Source organism: Budorcas taxicolor, chromosome 21, assembly GCF_023091745.1.
Source record: "Budorcas taxicolor isolate Tak-1 chromosome 21, Takin1.1, whole genome shotgun sequence".
In the NCBI taxonomy this organism is placed as follows: Eukaryota; Metazoa; Chordata; class Mammalia; order Artiodactyla; family Bovidae; genus Budorcas; species Budorcas taxicolor.
The window spans coordinates 6680503-6698590 of record NC_068930.1 but is presented as its reverse complement, the minus strand read 5'-3'; the positions used below and the strand labels follow the sequence as shown (position 1 = coordinate 6698590).

The 18088-nt window shown below is 48.5% G+C and overlaps 1 protein-coding gene across 1 annotated transcript in view; it reads right to left on the bottom strand.

The window, feature by feature from the left end:
* The window catches only part of GABRA5 (gamma-aminobutyric acid type A receptor subunit alpha5), a 91834-nt gene that overhangs the window by 4412 nt on the left and 69334 nt on the right, over window positions 1-18088 (bottom strand). The window contains exons 6-8 of the mRNA XM_052659593.1: window positions 6067-6210; window positions 3555-3707; window positions 228-439 (exon numbers count right to left, since the gene is read on the bottom strand). Of these exons, the coding sequence (XP_052515553.1) occupies window positions 228-439; window positions 3555-3707; window positions 6067-6210 (509 nt within the window). The remainder of the gene's footprint in view (window positions 1-227; window positions 440-3554; window positions 3708-6066; window positions 6211-18088) is intronic.

Below are 18088 nucleotides of genomic sequence, written 5' to 3'. Positions count from 1 at the left end.
AAGCCCAAACCATCACCATGAAATCAGATCTTTCCCTTGAATGAAGCTGGTGATTGAAAATAAAGTTAAAACAGGATCTGTTATAAGACTTTGTAAGGCCCGTGAATATAAGGGAAAGAATCATTTTTCAGGGGGAGGGGCGTAGGGAAGAGAAACACTTGGCCTTAGAGTTGGACATAAAATCAGGCCTGTTTCCTCTGGAGTAAGGAGGGAAATGAAGTCAGTACCTTGATCTTGGCTGCTTCCAAGGCTTTTTTCCCATCCCAGGCCCAGCCTCTCTTTGTGAAATAGTTGACGGTGGCAAACTCGATCAGCGCAGAGAACACAAAAGCGTAACACACGGCTATGAACCAGTCCATGGCTGTTGCGTAGGCCACTTTGGGCAGCGAGTTCCGGGCGCTGATGCTGAGGGTCGTCATGGTCAGCACCGTGGTCACCCCTGGTCAAGATAAGGGGAGGACAGTGGAACAAGGGTCAGCTCTAGCACCGGACCCCAGCATAACACCCCTGCATGAGACACAGACAGAAAGAACCTGTCTCAGCCCAGGTCTCTCTACGAGTCTCATAGCACAACACGCTCCTTTAAACACTGCCAGTGTCCTTATCTCGTCCGTTGTCTCCTTTGCCGGAACATGGATCGAGGCGGGCAGGGATTGGGTCTGATTTGTACACACACCCTAACTGCGTCCCTGTTGTCCTGACCTGAGCCCTGCAGAGAGCGGATGCCCAACACGGATAAGTTAGAAGACCGGGGCATCTTTGTGTTCCTCAGAAAAGTAGAGCTGAGATGGGCAGGGATGTCCCCACGGCTCTGGGGAAGCGCTTCACAAAGACTCACTGTGCTCCTGACAAACTGTGGGATCCAGAAAACTCGTAAAGCAGACTCGCTTTCACATGGACCTACTGGAGCCTGCAGACTCCGAGGACCCAAGTGCAACAGAAGTACCACATCTGAATCTGGGTCTTGGCACTCCCTTTAAGAAAGAACTGGGTCACCTTGAGGCTGCTGTGTAACATGCCTGTAGCCATCTGCTTGTCTTCTAGGGAAATCTGCAGTGAGCATACAGAAAGTCTAGATCCTCAGAGGGAGCTGTTGAGCCTCTACTGGGCGTCTGCTAGGGGCCAGCCCCTGATCTAAGCTACATTCTGGATGGGTGTCAATATTCACATTTGGCAGGTGAAGAGCTGAAAGAGTTAAAAATAGTAATGCACTCAAATTCACCAGCGGGCCAATGAGAGCCAATACTAGACCCAGGTCTGCGGAACACTTACAGCCCGTGTAGTTTCCACAAGCTCTCTTTCCTTGTAGCCCAGGTTTCCCTGCATAAGCGTACACGTCTATGCACGGGGTGTGAGTGCAGTGCAGCTGTTCCAGTGGAACCGTGCGCCATCCTCCCCAAATGCAGAGGCTGGAGTCCTAGTCTCTGGAACTCAGAATTACTTTCCAGCTCTTACTTAGAAACATGGTGTTTACAGAAGTAATGAAGTTACAATGAGGTTATTAGGGTAGGCCTTAATCCAATATGACTGGTATCTTTCTCTCTCTCTCTCTCTCTCTCTCTCTCACACACACACACACACACACACAGGGAAAACCCCATGTGAAACCCAGAATTATGCTGCCACATGCCAAGAAACTACCAGAAACTAGGAGAGAGGCCAGACACAGAGCCTTCATTCAGAGAAAACCAACTCTGCTGATTTGGGACTTGTAGCTTCCAGAACAGTTAACTCCAGGCAGTTAACTTCTATTGCCTAAGCCCTCAGTGGGAGGAACTGCACTAGGGCAGCCCCAGAAAACAGCATCAAAAGAGTGTAATGTTGCTGGTGGTCATAGCAGCTTAGTGTTCATTCAGTGTCATCCTTCAGAGATATTTACATACCCTCAGCGAACACAGCACTGTGCATGGAATTGACGCTTAATGAGAAATCAGTGGTCACCTTTGATTTTTCTTAGAAATCCAGCTCATCATTGTGCCAGATAGCAGTGCTCTGTGTGTGACCTTAAACAGGCTTCTTGTGTCTCCTTGAGTCTTTTAACATCCTAACACTAGTTGAAAATCTCTATGAGGAAGCAGACTGGAACATAAGGCATCCTCCAAACTAAAATTTTTTCCTTGCCCATCTACTAATGTTCTCCTAAAGAGCAGGGGGAACACTGTCTAGCCACAAGCCAACCCCCACACCTTCCTGATGCTAAATCAGAGGGGGCAGATGAAGCACGTGCTTGGAGGCAGAGAGCTGGTTGCACAGAAGCAGTCCTGAGCCCTTCCTGGAAATCTCCAGGATCTCCGGCTTCTTCCACCTACAGGAGTTTTGGCAGGAAATGCAGGGCACCTTTGCTTCTTTGGAAGAAAAAGTAAAATAGGAAGAGCTGAGGTGGGAACAGTACTTTACAGTTTAGAAAGATATAAATATCCATTACAGCTGACCCATAAAATTACTTTTAATGTTGAATTTGATGAAATGAGCTCCCAAGTAAGAGCTAAACATTGGATCACGTCTGCTGTGTCAAGGTGCTAGCTAGCTAGACGTGGCTAAATTTGATTTATGTCTCAGGGATGTCAGATAATATTCTAGATTCTTTTTTTTTTTTAAGGTTTAAAATATTTATTTATTCTAGATTCTTATACTTATGTATACATATATACACATATCATACATGCATATATCTCATATATGTGTTTATTTATACATTTGTTATTCTTGTTCAGTTGCTCAGTTGTTTCCGAATTTCCGTGGTCCCATGGACTTTAGCCTGCCAGGCTCTTTTGTCCATTGAATTTTCCAGGCAAGAATACTGGAGTGGGTTGTCACTTCATTCTCCAGGGGATCTTCAGGACCCAGGGATCGAACCCACATTTCTTACATTTCCTGCATTGGCAGATGGATTCTTCATTACTAGCACCACCTGGGAAGCTCATATTTATACATATATATATGGTAATATGTAGCGTTTCTCTGGTGGTTTAGCGGTAAAGAACCTGGTTCGGGAAGGTCCCCTGGTCGCAAAGAGTTGGACACGACTGATCAACTAACACAAACACACGGTAATATGTATTATATTATATATATATATGATCTATTACTATCATATTCTATTTTATATATATAACCTATTACTATCATATCACATGCAACATATTGAGTGCAGCTTGGGAGTTAATTTTGAAGTGGCATGCACATTTCAAAGAAAACTGCCTGATAACATAGAAAATAGTACTTCATGAGACTTGTGAAAATACTGTAGCAAAATCTCATCTAAGACAGATTGCTGGAGATTTGAAACACACTGTCCTGCCCCCGCCGCCAACCCTGCCTCAAAAAAAAAAAAACAGAAAAAAACAACCAGGCTACTGGTGAAAGGCTTTTCAGGAGGGAAAGGATGATCAAATTGCTCTGAACCCTGGTTCAGAAAGCAGCCCTAAATCTAGTCTTTTAAGACTGAATTTGTTTTCAAGGTCACAGAATAGACAGGCAGCTCTAGGCTGTTGTTTTCTGGGATGTTAGACTAGGCAGAACACAGCCTGCAGGCCTGGGTTAGGCACACTCACCAAACACTGTCCTGGCGGGAACTGATTCTCGGTTCAGCCAAAAGGACACTTGTGACAAGATCACGGTCATGATGCAGGGGAGGTAGGTCTGGATGACAAAGTAGCCAATCTTCCTCTTCAGATGGAAATGAGCTGTCATGATTGTGTATTCACCTGCAAATAAGCAAATCAGTGCAGTCAGCCACCTAAAGGAAGCCCTGCAGTCCCGCCCTGTGCTTCCTGCCCCTGGTCACAGTCTCCTCGGGAGCTCCCTTCTCCCCACCTTCCCTCTGCACAAATCGTCTTGTTTGGGTGAAGGAGAGGCTGGTTGTTTTGTAAGTCTCCTGACCCCCGGCCTCTGAAGAGCCTCTGCGAGGGGATGCTTTTCTGGGGAAAATCAGATTTGTGTGTTTTCCTAATCCCTGGTTACAATCTGTGCCACCCTCCACCTGCCCCCCTCACTGCTACTGCCCTCAGGATTTCAGGATTTAGCCTCTCTACATATAACTCAGGACATCACAGAGCGCTGTCGCGGGTGGAGGGTTTTTCCTCATTTCCCAGCCACAGAGGGCTGGCAGGGGTGGTGGGCTTCCAGGGCCCCACAGGCTCAGTGCCCCGCCCCTCGCTAGGGGGGTGAGAAGCAGCAGACCCAGGAGGTGGCGGGTTCTGACCGTGCCTCCCAGGGACAGCGGGGGCATCTCCTTGGCGATGCCCCAGTGCCTTCTCTGGATCTGGCTGGTGGTGTGGGAGGTGAGCGCCGACCTCCCCCTCATTGCGGAGAATGACGCTGCACTGACGGTGAACTGGTAAGCAGCCAAGGCGGCTACAGGGGAGCGGGGTGAGACGGGCTCCTTTGCTGCGTGAGTCTGCCTCTCCCTGCGGAGACGGGAAGGATGCCTCCAGATGTGAAGGCAGAGCTGAGTTGATCTGAGGACAAGAGTCCATTGACTGATTGGAGAATCAGACGGTGTGGCCAGTGAGTCTGGCAGAACTGTGGATGCAGGTGGAGGGTCGGGGGGCCTCTGCTGAGGCGGACCCCAGATGGGGCCATCTGTTTGAGGGTGGTCAGACTGCAGCATGGGCTCAGTGTTGAGGCGTTTGAGACTGGTTGAAGTGTGGACGCTTGCTGTTGGAATCAAAGCCCAGCGCTCAGTAAGGTCAGCTGTGGATGTGTCCCTAGGTGCCTTTCCTCACAGCATGAATTAAGATCGCGTGTGGCAAAACCTGCTCCCTACAGAGGAGACCAGAATTCCCGCAGGGCCGAGAGCCACCACACCCTCCCCACAGCCCCAGGCAGGAGAGAGGAGGGACTGGGCTCCGTCCCACAGAAGGAGACAGGGACACAGAGAAGGGGGGAGGTATGCTTTGCCATGATCTGATTTTGCCTCTCAATGCTTGAGAAGAGGGAAAACGCCATTCTGTTTCTTTGCATTCAGATTTGAAGTTACTTTCCAACTTATAAATTCTTTTGCTGTTACGGTTCTTTTCATTCTGTTTTATTTTTGAGTCGAGGATAGCAGTATAAGATAACAATCAAAAAAGGTCATTTTTTAAATGCAAATAGGGGCAGAATCTCATTTTAAAATGTTTACAGAATGACATGAAGCAGTAGCACTCTTCATTAGCGTTGCACTCCTTAACCCCAAGTATCTGCCATGCCACCTTCCCACGTCCCATAAAACCCGGCCTGCTGCCTCTTCCTTCCCCTTGAATGCAGCAACAGTATGTTGCAGCAGCCTCTTCCCAGGCCTGCCAGGCTCTTTCCGAGGACACCAGCCCTCTCCAGTGGACGGGCACTGAGTGGAAGGCTGCAATGTGCGTTCCTTGCTTCTGGCCAGTTCCCAGGGGTGGTGATGCTGACCGGGGGACCATCTGGGGCTTAGAACTCATGCTGCGAGCAGGACTCACTCCACCCTTCTCCCACATTTCTCCTGCCATCTGGTGCCCTGGAGGACCCTCCCCTGCTCACAGCCAAGCTGGTGATCATGACCACTGGGGCTGGGGTCTGAGAACAGCCCGTGTTGCTGTAGGCCAGGAATGCACTGTGTTCCTTTGGAGACCTTGCTCACTTGGCATCAGGTGACGCCAGGCCTGTGCTGCCAGAGGGCTCAAGCCAGCCCTGTGCCTGACAGAGTTAACTGCACCCTCGAAGGCTGTGGCGATTTCTACGTGGCTCGCTGTGCTTGCCAAAATTCAACCGCAGGGGAATCCCTGAAATGGTAAAACGGAAACAGCAGAGCAGGTAAATGGGAAAATGTGCAGGAAGCTCTCTGCCTTTGCTGCAGAGGCTGCTGCTGGCATCTCGGTGTTTGGCAGGACTGTTACATAAGCAGGGCCCGTGGTCACTGATGCTCACATGGGGGCAAACGCACCTCGGATTAACGTCCCTCGTGACCCTTAATGCCGGGACGCCACAGCTGCACCTCCGTACGCGGCCGGAGGTGGGGCTGGACGTGGCAGCTTCTTGTGGCTCAGGAGAGCTGGGGCTCCCCCCGGGTGTGTGCCCGTGGTGGGTGTGGGAGAGGAGGGCTACCTGTGCTGGTGCTGATGTTCTCCGTGCCCACGGTCTGCCCCATGAGGTGGTACTGGTTCAGCCTGGAGCCATCTTCTGCCACCACCACTGACTTGGCGGTGCCGTTGGTCCAGACATAGACAACTTCAGAATTAGGATATGCGTCTGCATGGCAAGGGACAGAAAGCAGTGTAAGCCTGGGACCGTTTGCAGCCTGGTACCACCACACATGTTTATAAGAGTAGTGAGAGGGATGACTGAAGAGTCAAACGACCTATAGAAAGCACAGGCAGTCAGACCAGGGCAGATAGCTCCACAGTCGAAGCCCTTCTCATTTCCACAGGGCAGAGCGCTCAGAAGTCAGGCCCAGTGCTTCCCACGGACTGTCTTCTCTTCTGGGTGCACCGTTGCACGGGCTAAGACCACAAGGCCTGGGGCTCTGCCAGCTCCATGCTCTGGGGCAAGGCTCCTGTTCTGTGCTCAGTGCTTCTATCTGAGAATGGGACTGTGACAATGTCTGCCGGCCACTGTTACAATGGAGCTGATGAGAGCTCCATCAGGGTGTCAACGGTTCATTAAGAGTCAAAGTAAACACAATGAATCACTCAAGAAGCAATGAGTAAGTTCACTGTGCACACACCAAAAAGAGAGTTTGCAAACCGAGAGCTCTCAAACCAAAGCACGGATTGAGGCTCAGGGGTACACTGTTATAAGGCAGCTTGTATAGCAGGAAAGAGTTGATGGTTTATTATTCAAAGTGGTTGGTTACAATATTAGAATTTTCTTAAGTGATACGGAATTGGTCAGTAGTTACCTCATATCAACCCCGGGAAACAGTTTAAGTTTTATTTCTAATTCTTAGAGGCAAATGACCCAGGTCAAGTTAGCCTTAGAAAATAAGCTAAATTAAGCTTCATTTGTAGGACGAACCTGGTTGTCTGCTCAGTGAGTTTTCATGTCTGGTCTCCATTTCTTTGTGATTCTAACAACTTGCAGCAGCATCTGACTACATCAGCTCCTATAAAGGTTTCGCTTTGCAGAAGGCACTTGTCCGGTTGTCTGCACTGTCCTGGCAGGCAGGTGATGCAGGCAGCAGGAACTTTAACCCCAGCGTCACGTCTGTGACTGTTACCTTACACGGCAAAAGGCACCGTGCAAATGGAATGAAAGCTATGGGCCTTAAAATCAGGGGATTTCCTAGATGATCCCAGTGGACCCAATATAACCACGTTAGTCCTTAAAAACAGAGAACTTCCTCGAGCTGAGGCCAGTCAGAGAGACCCAGCTCAGACAGAATCGAAGCAGAAAGAAAGGACTCAACTTCCATTGCTGGTTTTAGAGGTGTAGGAAGGGGCCATGACCCAAGGTATGGAGTCAGCCCTTCTATGGGCAAGAATGACTCCTGGTGACAGCCAGCAAGAAACAGAGACTTCAACCTGCAGATCGTGGAATTGAATCCTGCCCGCAGCCTGAGGGGCTGGATGTGGACTCGCCCCCAGAGCTTCCAGAAGGGAGGGCAGCCCTGCTGACACCACGATTCTGGCCATGGGAAACCCAGAGCTGGGACACCAGGCAAATTCACTGTCTGACCTGTAGAACTAGAAGATAATACAAGTGTTGTTCTATTTTTTAATGTTTTAACTATTGAGATACAATGGACACATATCATTGTATAAGTTTAAGGTGTACAATGTCATGATTTTATATATGTATATATGTGAAGAGTTGACTCATTGGAAAAGACTCTGATGCTGGGAGGGATTGGGGGCAGGAGGAGAAGGGGACGACAGAGGATGAGATGGCTGGATGGCATCACTGACTCAATGGACATGAATCTGAGTGAACTCTGGGAGTTGGTGATGGACAGGGAGGCCTGGCGTGCTGTGATTCATGGGGTCGGAAAGAGTCGGACACGACTGAGCGACTGAACTGAACTGAACTGGTATTATAAAATGATGACTACAATAAGGCTACTTAATAAATACATTGTTTCAATTAAATTGCCAAGTTTGTGATAACATGTCATGGCAGCAGAACACTAGAACAGGTGGATGGAAAATAAACAGAAGACCGTCTCCCAGGGGAGGGAGACAAATATACATGAACATGTTATATGTGAGGTGGTAGTTGAGTGCTACAGGGAGACACACGCTCTGCCGAGGGGAGACGTGCAGCTTTCAGTGGAGTAGTCTGGGGAGGTGAGATTGCGGGGCGTCAGCACACAGACGTCATGGGAAGCAGCGGCTGGGGTGTGTGTCGGTGGAGGGGAGGGGCCTGCAGGGCCCAGATGCTGAGAGCTGAGGAGGCAGCAGAGGCACTGGCGCAGCGGCCGCTGCACTGGGAGGGCGAGGAGCACACTTCCGGGGGCCTGGGTCACAGGCTTGGGGGGACAGCTGGGGTCGCCTCTGCAAGAGTGGCTCCAGGGAGCGGCTGGAGTGAAGGAACCCGCATGCTCGAGCGCTCCTCGTGTCTCTCAAGGCCCCCGACAGTGAACCCACACACCTAGAGCATCTGCACGGCTGCCACACCCAGACCCCAGCGCCTTCTGCACAAGCTTGTACGCTGGGCTCCCCGCCTGACATCAACCCCCAATGCAAAGAGCTGTGTGCCCTCACAGGGAGGCCTCTGCAGGTGTCTCAGGAGACAGGCGGGCTGGCAGGGAAGGCGTCCCTGGGCAGGGTGGCAGGTTCCGGGACTCCACCAGGCAGGGCCTGGTGCACGGCTCATGGGCCCGGTGCAGCCACTTTTGGGCAGATGGGCAGGAGTGCATGTGTGGCCACAGGCCTCCACAGAAGGAGCCAGGAGAAGGGTCATGCCAGTGATGAGTACTCCTTCCTAATAAGTGTGTGAGTTTCTCTGCTAGCGCACATCACTACCCTTATTCTTAATTTACGTGCAAAAGAGCATTCCTAATATTTGAAAAATAATAAAACAAACAAGTATGGAGCAAACACTGAGTTAACACAGAGGAAACTTCCAGGCCCTCTGTGAACTCACTTTCCCCCCAACAGGTTCTATTCCAAACTTGACAATAATCACATAATCACTGCATCGTTTGCTCTGTAGTTTTACAGACATCACTAAACAAAGGTTTTATTTATTTTTTGCTATGTTTTCTTCATAAAATCTGATTGTGTTTTTTACCCATTTGAATCATGTTTTCTTTATATATTCTGATATACATAATTTTTTTGATCCATGTGTTGTAAACATCTTCTTCAAGTTGTGCCTATATCACTTTGCTCACTTAGAAAATATTTTTTTATAAATGGTAGCCTAAGTGAGTTAAATTTATCAACCTTTGAATCTCTGCCTCTTATTTCGGAGGCCCTCCTGATCAAAGCTGGAATGCTCCATCTTTAAGCATTAGGGCCTTGACAACGCTGACTTCTGTACATATTTTCCTATATAAGTATCCAACTGCACCCTCTCCATGAGATTTTCTGTGCTGCCACCGGAATCATTAAGCCGTTCCTCCCTCCCACATCCTTGCAGGGCCTGTTCTGACAAGTAAGGTCTCCTTCGGCCACAGGCTCTCTCTGTGGAATTGTCTGTTCTGCTTCCTTTTTCTATTGCGATTTCAAGCCCCTTGTCTTAACCACACAGAGTGCAGAACTCTAGACACCAGCAGCTGGAAGAACAAGGTGTCCCCTTTTCATCTTCACCCACACACATGTTAGAATCAGGCTTTCCCCGAAATACTCTGATGAGATTTATCTTGGACCTGAATCCGATCTACAGATTTAGATTGGGTGACATTACATCTTAGGTATCGAATCTTTTTACCAGGGACATGATGTGAATGTAGGTCTCTGGAGTGCAAGTGACTGATAATAAACTTTTTAAAATTGTAGTGTTAAGTGCCTGGCATCAAGCTTTCAATTGCTGATTGCCAAGGCACCTGTTTAAAAGGCATTCACCTCATATGAGCATGTTCCCAGAGACTCCACTAGATAAAGGACCAACCCACCCACGCAGTTCTTCTTCAAGAAAACCCAAGGTGACCTAGATAACTGATAATTCTCGCTAGGTAGAACACCTAATTTCCGTTCTTATGTTTTGAATTTGCCAATAAAAATTGACTGGTGAAACCCAACGCACCCCACCCTGGACCCCAATGAAGGCAGGGCCCCACATCTATGTTCTTCCTCTTTCCCTCACCCATGACTGTGCTGCGTGGCCCTGGGTGTGCTGTGTGCCCGCTGAGATCTCTGAGTGATAAACCTGGTTTTTTCAAAGCTCCCTTTTCCGGGCGGTTGCTGCTGAGTATGTCACGAGGTCCTAACAGGAACCACAGAGGCCCGCCCAGCCTCAGCACTGGCTCCCGTCAGAGAATGTGAGCGGGCTGCCATGGCTCATATGGGCCCCGGTGGGCACCCCAAGCATTCCTAGTCAGTGTGTGTCTGACGGCTAATGATGACCTGAGGGCAACACAGTGCTCTAGGTGGACACATCTCTCAGTGAGGTTGTATCACTTTCCTCTTTCACTGGGTGTTCCCCCCTCAGTGCGTCCTGTCTCTGAGCAAAGCCACAGCTCCCAGAGTTGGGAACCCTACTTCTCAGGAGGCTCCTTGGTGAGGGGGTCATTAGAACCCTGAGAATTAGTGACACGATTCCAGTGCCATCTGTGTATGAGTAAGATATCAAACAGAATGATGTAAATAGAGCAGACGTGCTCACCAGTTAATGGGATACTATGGATGCTACACTTGAATTACACCACAAGTGGAGGCTGAGTGTTCTTGTCATGTGTTTTTAAATTAGCATGACCTTCCAAGTCTCAGGTAATGCAGAAGCGTCTTTTCACATGGGCTGCATTGGAGCCCTCCAGCGCAAGTGCGTTCTGCCGTAAGTTCCCTTCTCTGTTGTGGGAGACGTGGCCGGGGTGGCGTGGGGGGCTGACGACGCGCTCGACTGGCAAGCTGCTTTCCAAGTGTCTGGTCACAGACACAGTCAGGCTTGTGCTGACAGCTCCCTGAGTTCCCCATAAACAAGGTGAGATTTCCTTCTTTCTATCATTCACACGGCACAGCATCCTGAAGGCTGCAGGGCCGTGGTGCTGAGACATGGACTGGAGCAGAGTAGCACGCTGGGTTCTGGCCAGGGCTGAGTGTGGAGTGGGTGGTGGACGGTGATGAGGCTCCCCGCTGTCCCCAGACTGGCGCAGGCATCTCGCTTCCTGCTCTATTGTGCCCCTGTCCTTTCCCCAGCTGCTGTGCCCCAGGGCAGGCCAGGCTGCTGCTCTGTGAGGCTGGCCCCAGCCCGGCCATGTTCACAGGGACAAGGGCTGCCCACGTCCCACCAGCACCCCCTCATTCCTGTCCCAATCCACACACTCTGGGCTGTGAGTCTGTCCCCTGCCCCAAAGAAGTACGGAAGCCCCCACAACCCCTGGAAGATGTGAGCCGGCCAAGAACTGTGAATCGCAAAGCTTAGAAAGGAGCACAAACCTTGGGGCAATAGGTCTCAGTGCCCCAGGCGGTTCTGAGAGCCAAGGATGACTGGGTGCAGAGACATGCGGGAGAGCAGAGAGCACCTTCCCTCCTCCCCCAACTGCGGAGCGACCCACTCAATGCCAGTGTCCTCAAGGAAGATGGGAAGAGGGCGAAGAGCAGGGGACCCAGGGAAGAGGGGGGCCTTTGGGACAAATGAAGCTTTCAGGAGGGCGTGGGAGCCCGCCTAGGTGGCCTGGAGAGAAGCCATCCAGGACGTGGGCATGCAGGTGGGAGCTCTGGGGTGGTGGGGGTGCAGACGTGGCAGGGTATAGACTGGACCGCTGGGCACACGGTCCTGACTCTCCCCATGGGTCTGTGTGTGGCTGAGCATGTGGTCCTGACTCTCCCCGTGGGACTGGGTGTGGCTGGGCACGTGGTCCTGACTCTCCCCGTGGGACTGGGTGTGGCTGGGCACGTGGTCCTGACTCTTCCCGTGGGACTGGGTATGGCTGGGCATGTGGTCCTGACTCTCCCCGCGGGACTGGGTATGGCTGGGTACATGGTCCTGACTCTCTCTATGGGACTGGGTGTGGCTGGGCACGTGGTCCTGACTCTTCCCGTGGGACTGGGTGTGGCTGGGCACGTGGTCCTGACTCTCCCCGCGGGACTGGGTATGGCTGGGTACATGGTCCTGACTCTCTCTATGGGACTGGGTGTGGCTGGGCACGTGGTCCTGACTCTCCCTATGGGACTGGGTGTGGCTGGGCATGTGGTCCTGACTCTTTCTATGGGACTGGGTGTGGCTTTCCTTGAGCTTTGTGGCCAAGGGGCATGCAGACCAGGAAAGCCTGTCTGTGCTTCAAGGATCAGAGGCTGAGGAGAGGCTGCCTCTGTTACCTGCAGGCTCACCGGCCCCCAAGCCTCTTTCTCCACTGCTGATGGGGATGGGGTGGGGTAGATTATGGACCACCATAATCCAACAATAAGGACCTCAGAAAATCAGAATTGTAACTAGATAAAAATTAATTGAAATCACAGAGAAATGTATGAATGTCAACTACAATGCACACTAATAACTCATATCGTCTTGTTTTTCAAATTGCTAGTATTAAATGGCCTATTGATATCAATGACATTTAGCAGCACTAAATTCTGCTCTGTGTGAGATGCGTGGCAAACAATCTCTTAGCTGGGACAACCATAAATGAGGCCATTAAGTTTGCCATGCCACCGTCCTCTGTCATGATTTAGAGCTCCAAAAACATAACGCTTGCCTTCCTCCAACTATACATCAGTGGAGCTAGGCAAGAAGGTTCGAAACATTTTCACCCACAGCCAACTTGGCAATTCATCACTGCTTTCCGAGCAGCTCTGTCCCCGGGTTGACACTTCCTATCTGTCCTCTTCTGGCACTGCAAATCCTGAATGAATGGCCACAATGGCACATCAACCCCTTGTTTACAAGGCCTTTTAGAAGCTGCGAGTTTTTGTCTAACGATGAAAGATTTTGGCATGATCCCGACCGTCACTGTTCTGCTCTAAGCTCCGCTTTGTCATCTGCAGATTGAGGGGAACAGCCTGGAGGTGCTCAGGGCAACATGAACCCATGACAACCAAGTATTCACCATGTGCCTGATACGCAGTAGACCCACAGTAAACAGCGACCGAGGAACAGCCATAGGCTGGACAGAAGTTTTGTTTGGTGTCAAATCCAGTCTCATGAGAAGATCTTTGTACATGAACTCATTTTCTAATTGTCAAAAGCAAACCGAGTGTGTGGGAACCACCGTCTTACGACAGCGAGGAAGCCTCTTCTACTCTGTGCATTCACTGCCTATGTTAGAAGCAATGCAGGTTAGGAGGTGATCAGAATTCTGATGATTGGCAAACTGTATAGGATTTTAGTTCTCTGATGCCCATGTCCTCAGTCTTCCTCCTTCTTCTAAAACTGAGGTAGGAATCGGCAGAGTACCTGTCCCAGGTGACCTCACCAACCATCACCTGTGTGACCCACCTGCCTTCAACTGCCCCGTCAGTCTCCTGAACTGAAAACCAAGTCAACACCCGACCCATCAATTCCATAATCTAAACTAGAAACTTTGTAAAATATAAATGTCTACACTCCACATCCCTGCTTTCAATCAAGCAGGTACCAATGAGATCACTGGGGCTTTGCCTGTCCAGAATCAGCTGAGAAGTGAGTGCAGCTCTCTGCAGATGGAGATGAACAGATAACATTGCTGCTCTGTTACCGAGAAAGCAATAGTAGAAGACTGAGATTTGCTAGTCAGATGGCCCATCACCACCCCCACAGTTGGGTCTCTGTAAAATTACATGGGGTCACTGACTACCCGCTGGTCTGAGGCAGAGTTGAGAGACCATGCTCTCTGTGTCTACAGACTTAAGTGGAATGAAATCAGGGAAGAAGACAAACAACTGTCACCCTCCCAGTAGAAGGGCTGCTTCCTTTGTGAAGAAGAATGAGAAGCAAGTCAAAGGCCAGGAATAGGAGGATCAAACCCCTCCATATACTTTCCTGTCCCTTTCATAATCCAATTAGCTTTTTACACATTCACACCAGTAGCTCCTTCCAATCACTTCCCAATTTCTCATAGACAATAGCATTTTGCAAGTCACCTGGTCTTAAATCACGATGCCGTCTTTGACTCATACATGGGCCCAGAGCCCATCTCATAATCTACTTGTCACACTGGCCACCACCCTGCTCTCAGCTCTCATCACCTCCACTGCTTCGTGACATTCCAAGCACTTGTTTTCACTTCCAAAACAATGACTTCAGCACACCCTCCCCTTATTCCACATCACTTTTCTGTCTGTCTCTACATTTTGGAATTTAAGGCCCTTCCTATCTGGGAGCAGAGAATTAGATGTTAGATAGCATCACTGACTCAATGAACACGAATTTCAGCAAACCCTGGGCCACAGTGGAGGACAAAGGAGCCTAGCGTGCTGCAGTCCATGGAGACTGACTTAGTGACTAAACAACAGCAACATATAACAACAACAGCAGCAGCACGAGGTCACAGGGAGACATGACTGAGCGACTGAACAATACCAACATCTGAATTGTGACACTGCCCTTCTCTTCCCCAAAGGGGGAAGTCAGTGCCTCCACAAACTCATCACCTGCCAAATGTATTTTATCCTTTATCCATTATGCCTTCTTCCATCCAAATCCTCCAGGCTCAGTTCAGAATATGACCCCCATGAGCTTCCCCAAACAGCCCTCAGTTTCACAAGGGTTTTCACTGAATTATTTCATCTGCTCAGCATTCGCTCCTGGAACCCTGGCCATGCCTGTTTCCCACTATACCTCGCAGGGTGCTAAGAGCAGAGCACCCCTGACACAGCTGCCAGACAGTAATCAAGGTCAACCAACGCACAACACAGATAAAGCTCCAGCGTGTCTCCACGACCTCACACCAGGCTCTCTGAAACCTGCACTCTAGACACCCATAGACCAGCAGAGTTGCTCCATACTGGCATGACCAAAGCAGTGGCAGAGCTGTTTTCTCACATGTTTGAACACTCTAACAGCTCAACCACATGACACTTATGGCCTGAAACTGTGTCTACTGGAGAGCCACCAAAATAGTGTCCACGTCGAATTTAGAGTATGTTCTCATCAATTCAGATGATTTCTCATGAAACTTGGTCTACTACTTAAGGCATAACTTCACAAATAAAATGAACAACAAGAAAAGGACTATTTCCTTCTCTAAATAGTCTTGATTTGTTTAAGCACTCACTTCCAAATTTAAGCCATGCCATTAGACCCTGATGCTGGGAAAGACTGAAGGCAGGAGGAGCAGGGGATGACAGAAGATGAGATGGCTGGATGGTATCACCGACTCAATGAACATGAGTTTGAGTAAATTCCGGGAGTTGGTGATGGACAGGGAGGCCTGGCATGCTGCAGTCCATGGGGTTGCAAAGAGTCGGACATGACTGAGTGACTGAACTGAACTGAATTATTTTTAAGGAATTTCCTTACAGACTGGAAAACACAGCTCTAGAAGCCAGGGCTAATTTCAATAACTGTTTGAATTCTTGAGAGTAGATATAACAGTAAGAGAAATGTATGTTAATTCAGTTCTGCGTTAGAGAAGCCAGAGCACGTGGCTCATCAGAATAATGACGACAATCTGCATTGCTTTGTCTCCTAGCAACAGAGAGTTGTTGGACTGGGTAATTTGAAACTCATCATATTATCACATTTAGCCTCTGTAGCCTTGGATGCCAAGGGTAGAAGTGAGCTATTTGACCAAGCAGCTATTTTTAGTAAATCCAAAAGATAAAACACAAGTAAGAAAAACACTTCACTGAATAGTATTTCTCCTCCTAAAGCTATTTAGTTCTGAGTTGAAACCATAGGAGTTGAGGAAAAGTGAAGTCTATGAAGTTTTCTAGCTTTTGGTCAATTCAAACATGATATATGAGGAAAATCTTCTAAGCTGCCTTGCATATCATAATAATGATAGTAACAGCAAATATAAATAAGTGATCACATCAATTTCAAACCAATCTTAAAATATCAGGCAGATAAAAATAAATTTGGTATGAGTTAAGAAATGTTTATATTGGTTTTGTCTCTCTAGGAAGTTCAAGAAATGCGTACATTTGTGTATACACAAATTTTTATATTATATATATATATAAATTGATGTTGTTTGGTTGAATGTAGAAATGAAGAGGTCCTATTAGATACATATTTTAGCTTTGAATATTATAAATTATATAACCATAGTTGGGGCGTCACTGAATATGAGATGATATAAAGAATGTTTAAAAGCTCACATACTTTATTTCCCCCAAAATCGCTTTGTGCTGCCTGCCCTGCACACCACTGCCATTAAATCTGAACATCACATTGACTTGAATTTATTTAGATAATGATGAAAAATAACAATCTTTGACTTTTAGTGTCCTACCTTTGATCAAATGAAGAGCATAGTTATCAGGTGCAAAGAGTGGCATAATTTTAAGTGCCATAATGACTCAGAGTTTCGTAAATGAGGTGCCCCAGGGACCTTTTGAAGGGTTTGTCCCAACTACTGATGTGCTCAGCCACCAACGGCAGTAGGAGTTTAAATAAATTTTAGTGAGAGTCCCTTTCTATTATACTACTTTCCCCAAGTAAATGTATGTGTTATCTCTACATGGCATTTGAAGATCATAATTTGAAAAAAATTTATTTATTCCCATAAATTAACTTAATTTTGGTTCATCACACATACTTCTAATCCCCCAAATCCCTTTGGAATTAAAGAAGGAAATTAATTTTAAAGGAAACCCTCAGAATTAAGGAAGTTCCCTGCCAGTAATGGCAGAGTGGCTATTAGTAGGTAATAACTATTAACTTTGGACACCATATGAAAAATAACTCCTTGAAGGAAATGGAGAGTGAACAAGGGCAGGTGGGCCCCAGAGAGGAGCTGGCACTTGGATGCAGGGAGTGGCTTCTCTTTAAAAGAGATAAAGAAAAAGACAGAAAATAATCACTTGACTCCAGTCACATACCACAGAAAAGATGCTCCCTTGTCCCAGCCAAGGCCCACAAAGAGAGTGCGGAGCTAGGCCTTCCCCTCAGCAGCTATGAGGAGAGGTCTAGCCTGAGGGCAGGGCCTTCTGTCGGTGGGCAGCACTGACACCCACTCTCTGCAGGGGTGAGAGGGCGAGGGGAGCCTGGACCCCCACTGACGAGCAGGAGTAGTCCTCCTGACATTTGCTGGGGCTGTGTCACAGGAGGCCCAGTGGAAGCTCAGACTCCTACCACCCCGAGGCTAGCCGACCCACACGGTGTCAGGGGACACTGGTATGGAGCTCGAGGTCCTGTATCTACCAGCAGCAGCCAGAACCCAGGCCCCCCTCTGTCAACGGAAGCTGGGGGGAAGCCTCAGTTCAGTTTAGTCACTCAGTCGTGTCCAACTCCTCGTGACTCCATGAACCACAGCACGCCAGGCCTCCCTGTCCATCACCAACTCCTGGAGTCTACTCAGACTCCTGTCCATCGAGTTGGTGATGCCATCCAGCCATCTCATCCTCTGTCGTCCCCTTCTCCTCCTGCCTTCAGTCTTTCCCAGCATCAGAGGGGAAGCCTACCCGGCAGTAAGAAGGCTGTGCTACACCTTTCCCTGCAGAGCAGTGATTTTAAGTCTAGCTAAAACAGAAACTTTCAGTAAATCTAGTGTTATAATATAATACATGAAATGTCCAGGTTCCAATAAAAACACATGTGTCCTGATCATAACCAGGAAGATCAAACTGGATCTTTTGAAAAATCAATAGATGTCAAGGAAGATATGACAGAGATGTTAGAATTACTTGACAAAGTTTTTTAAGCAGCCACTGTAAAATGCCACAATGATCAATTACAAACATGCTTAAAACAAATAAAAAAAAAGAAAGTCTCAGCAACGAAATAAAAGAGAGAAACAAAACTCAAGCGTAAGTTTTAGTATTTGTGTTTGTCTGCTTGGGCTACCATAACAAAGTACTATAGACTGGTTGACTTAATCAAAATTTATTTTCTCACAGTTCTGGAGGCTGGCAAATCCAAGATGAAAGTGTTAGCAGATTCTGGTGAG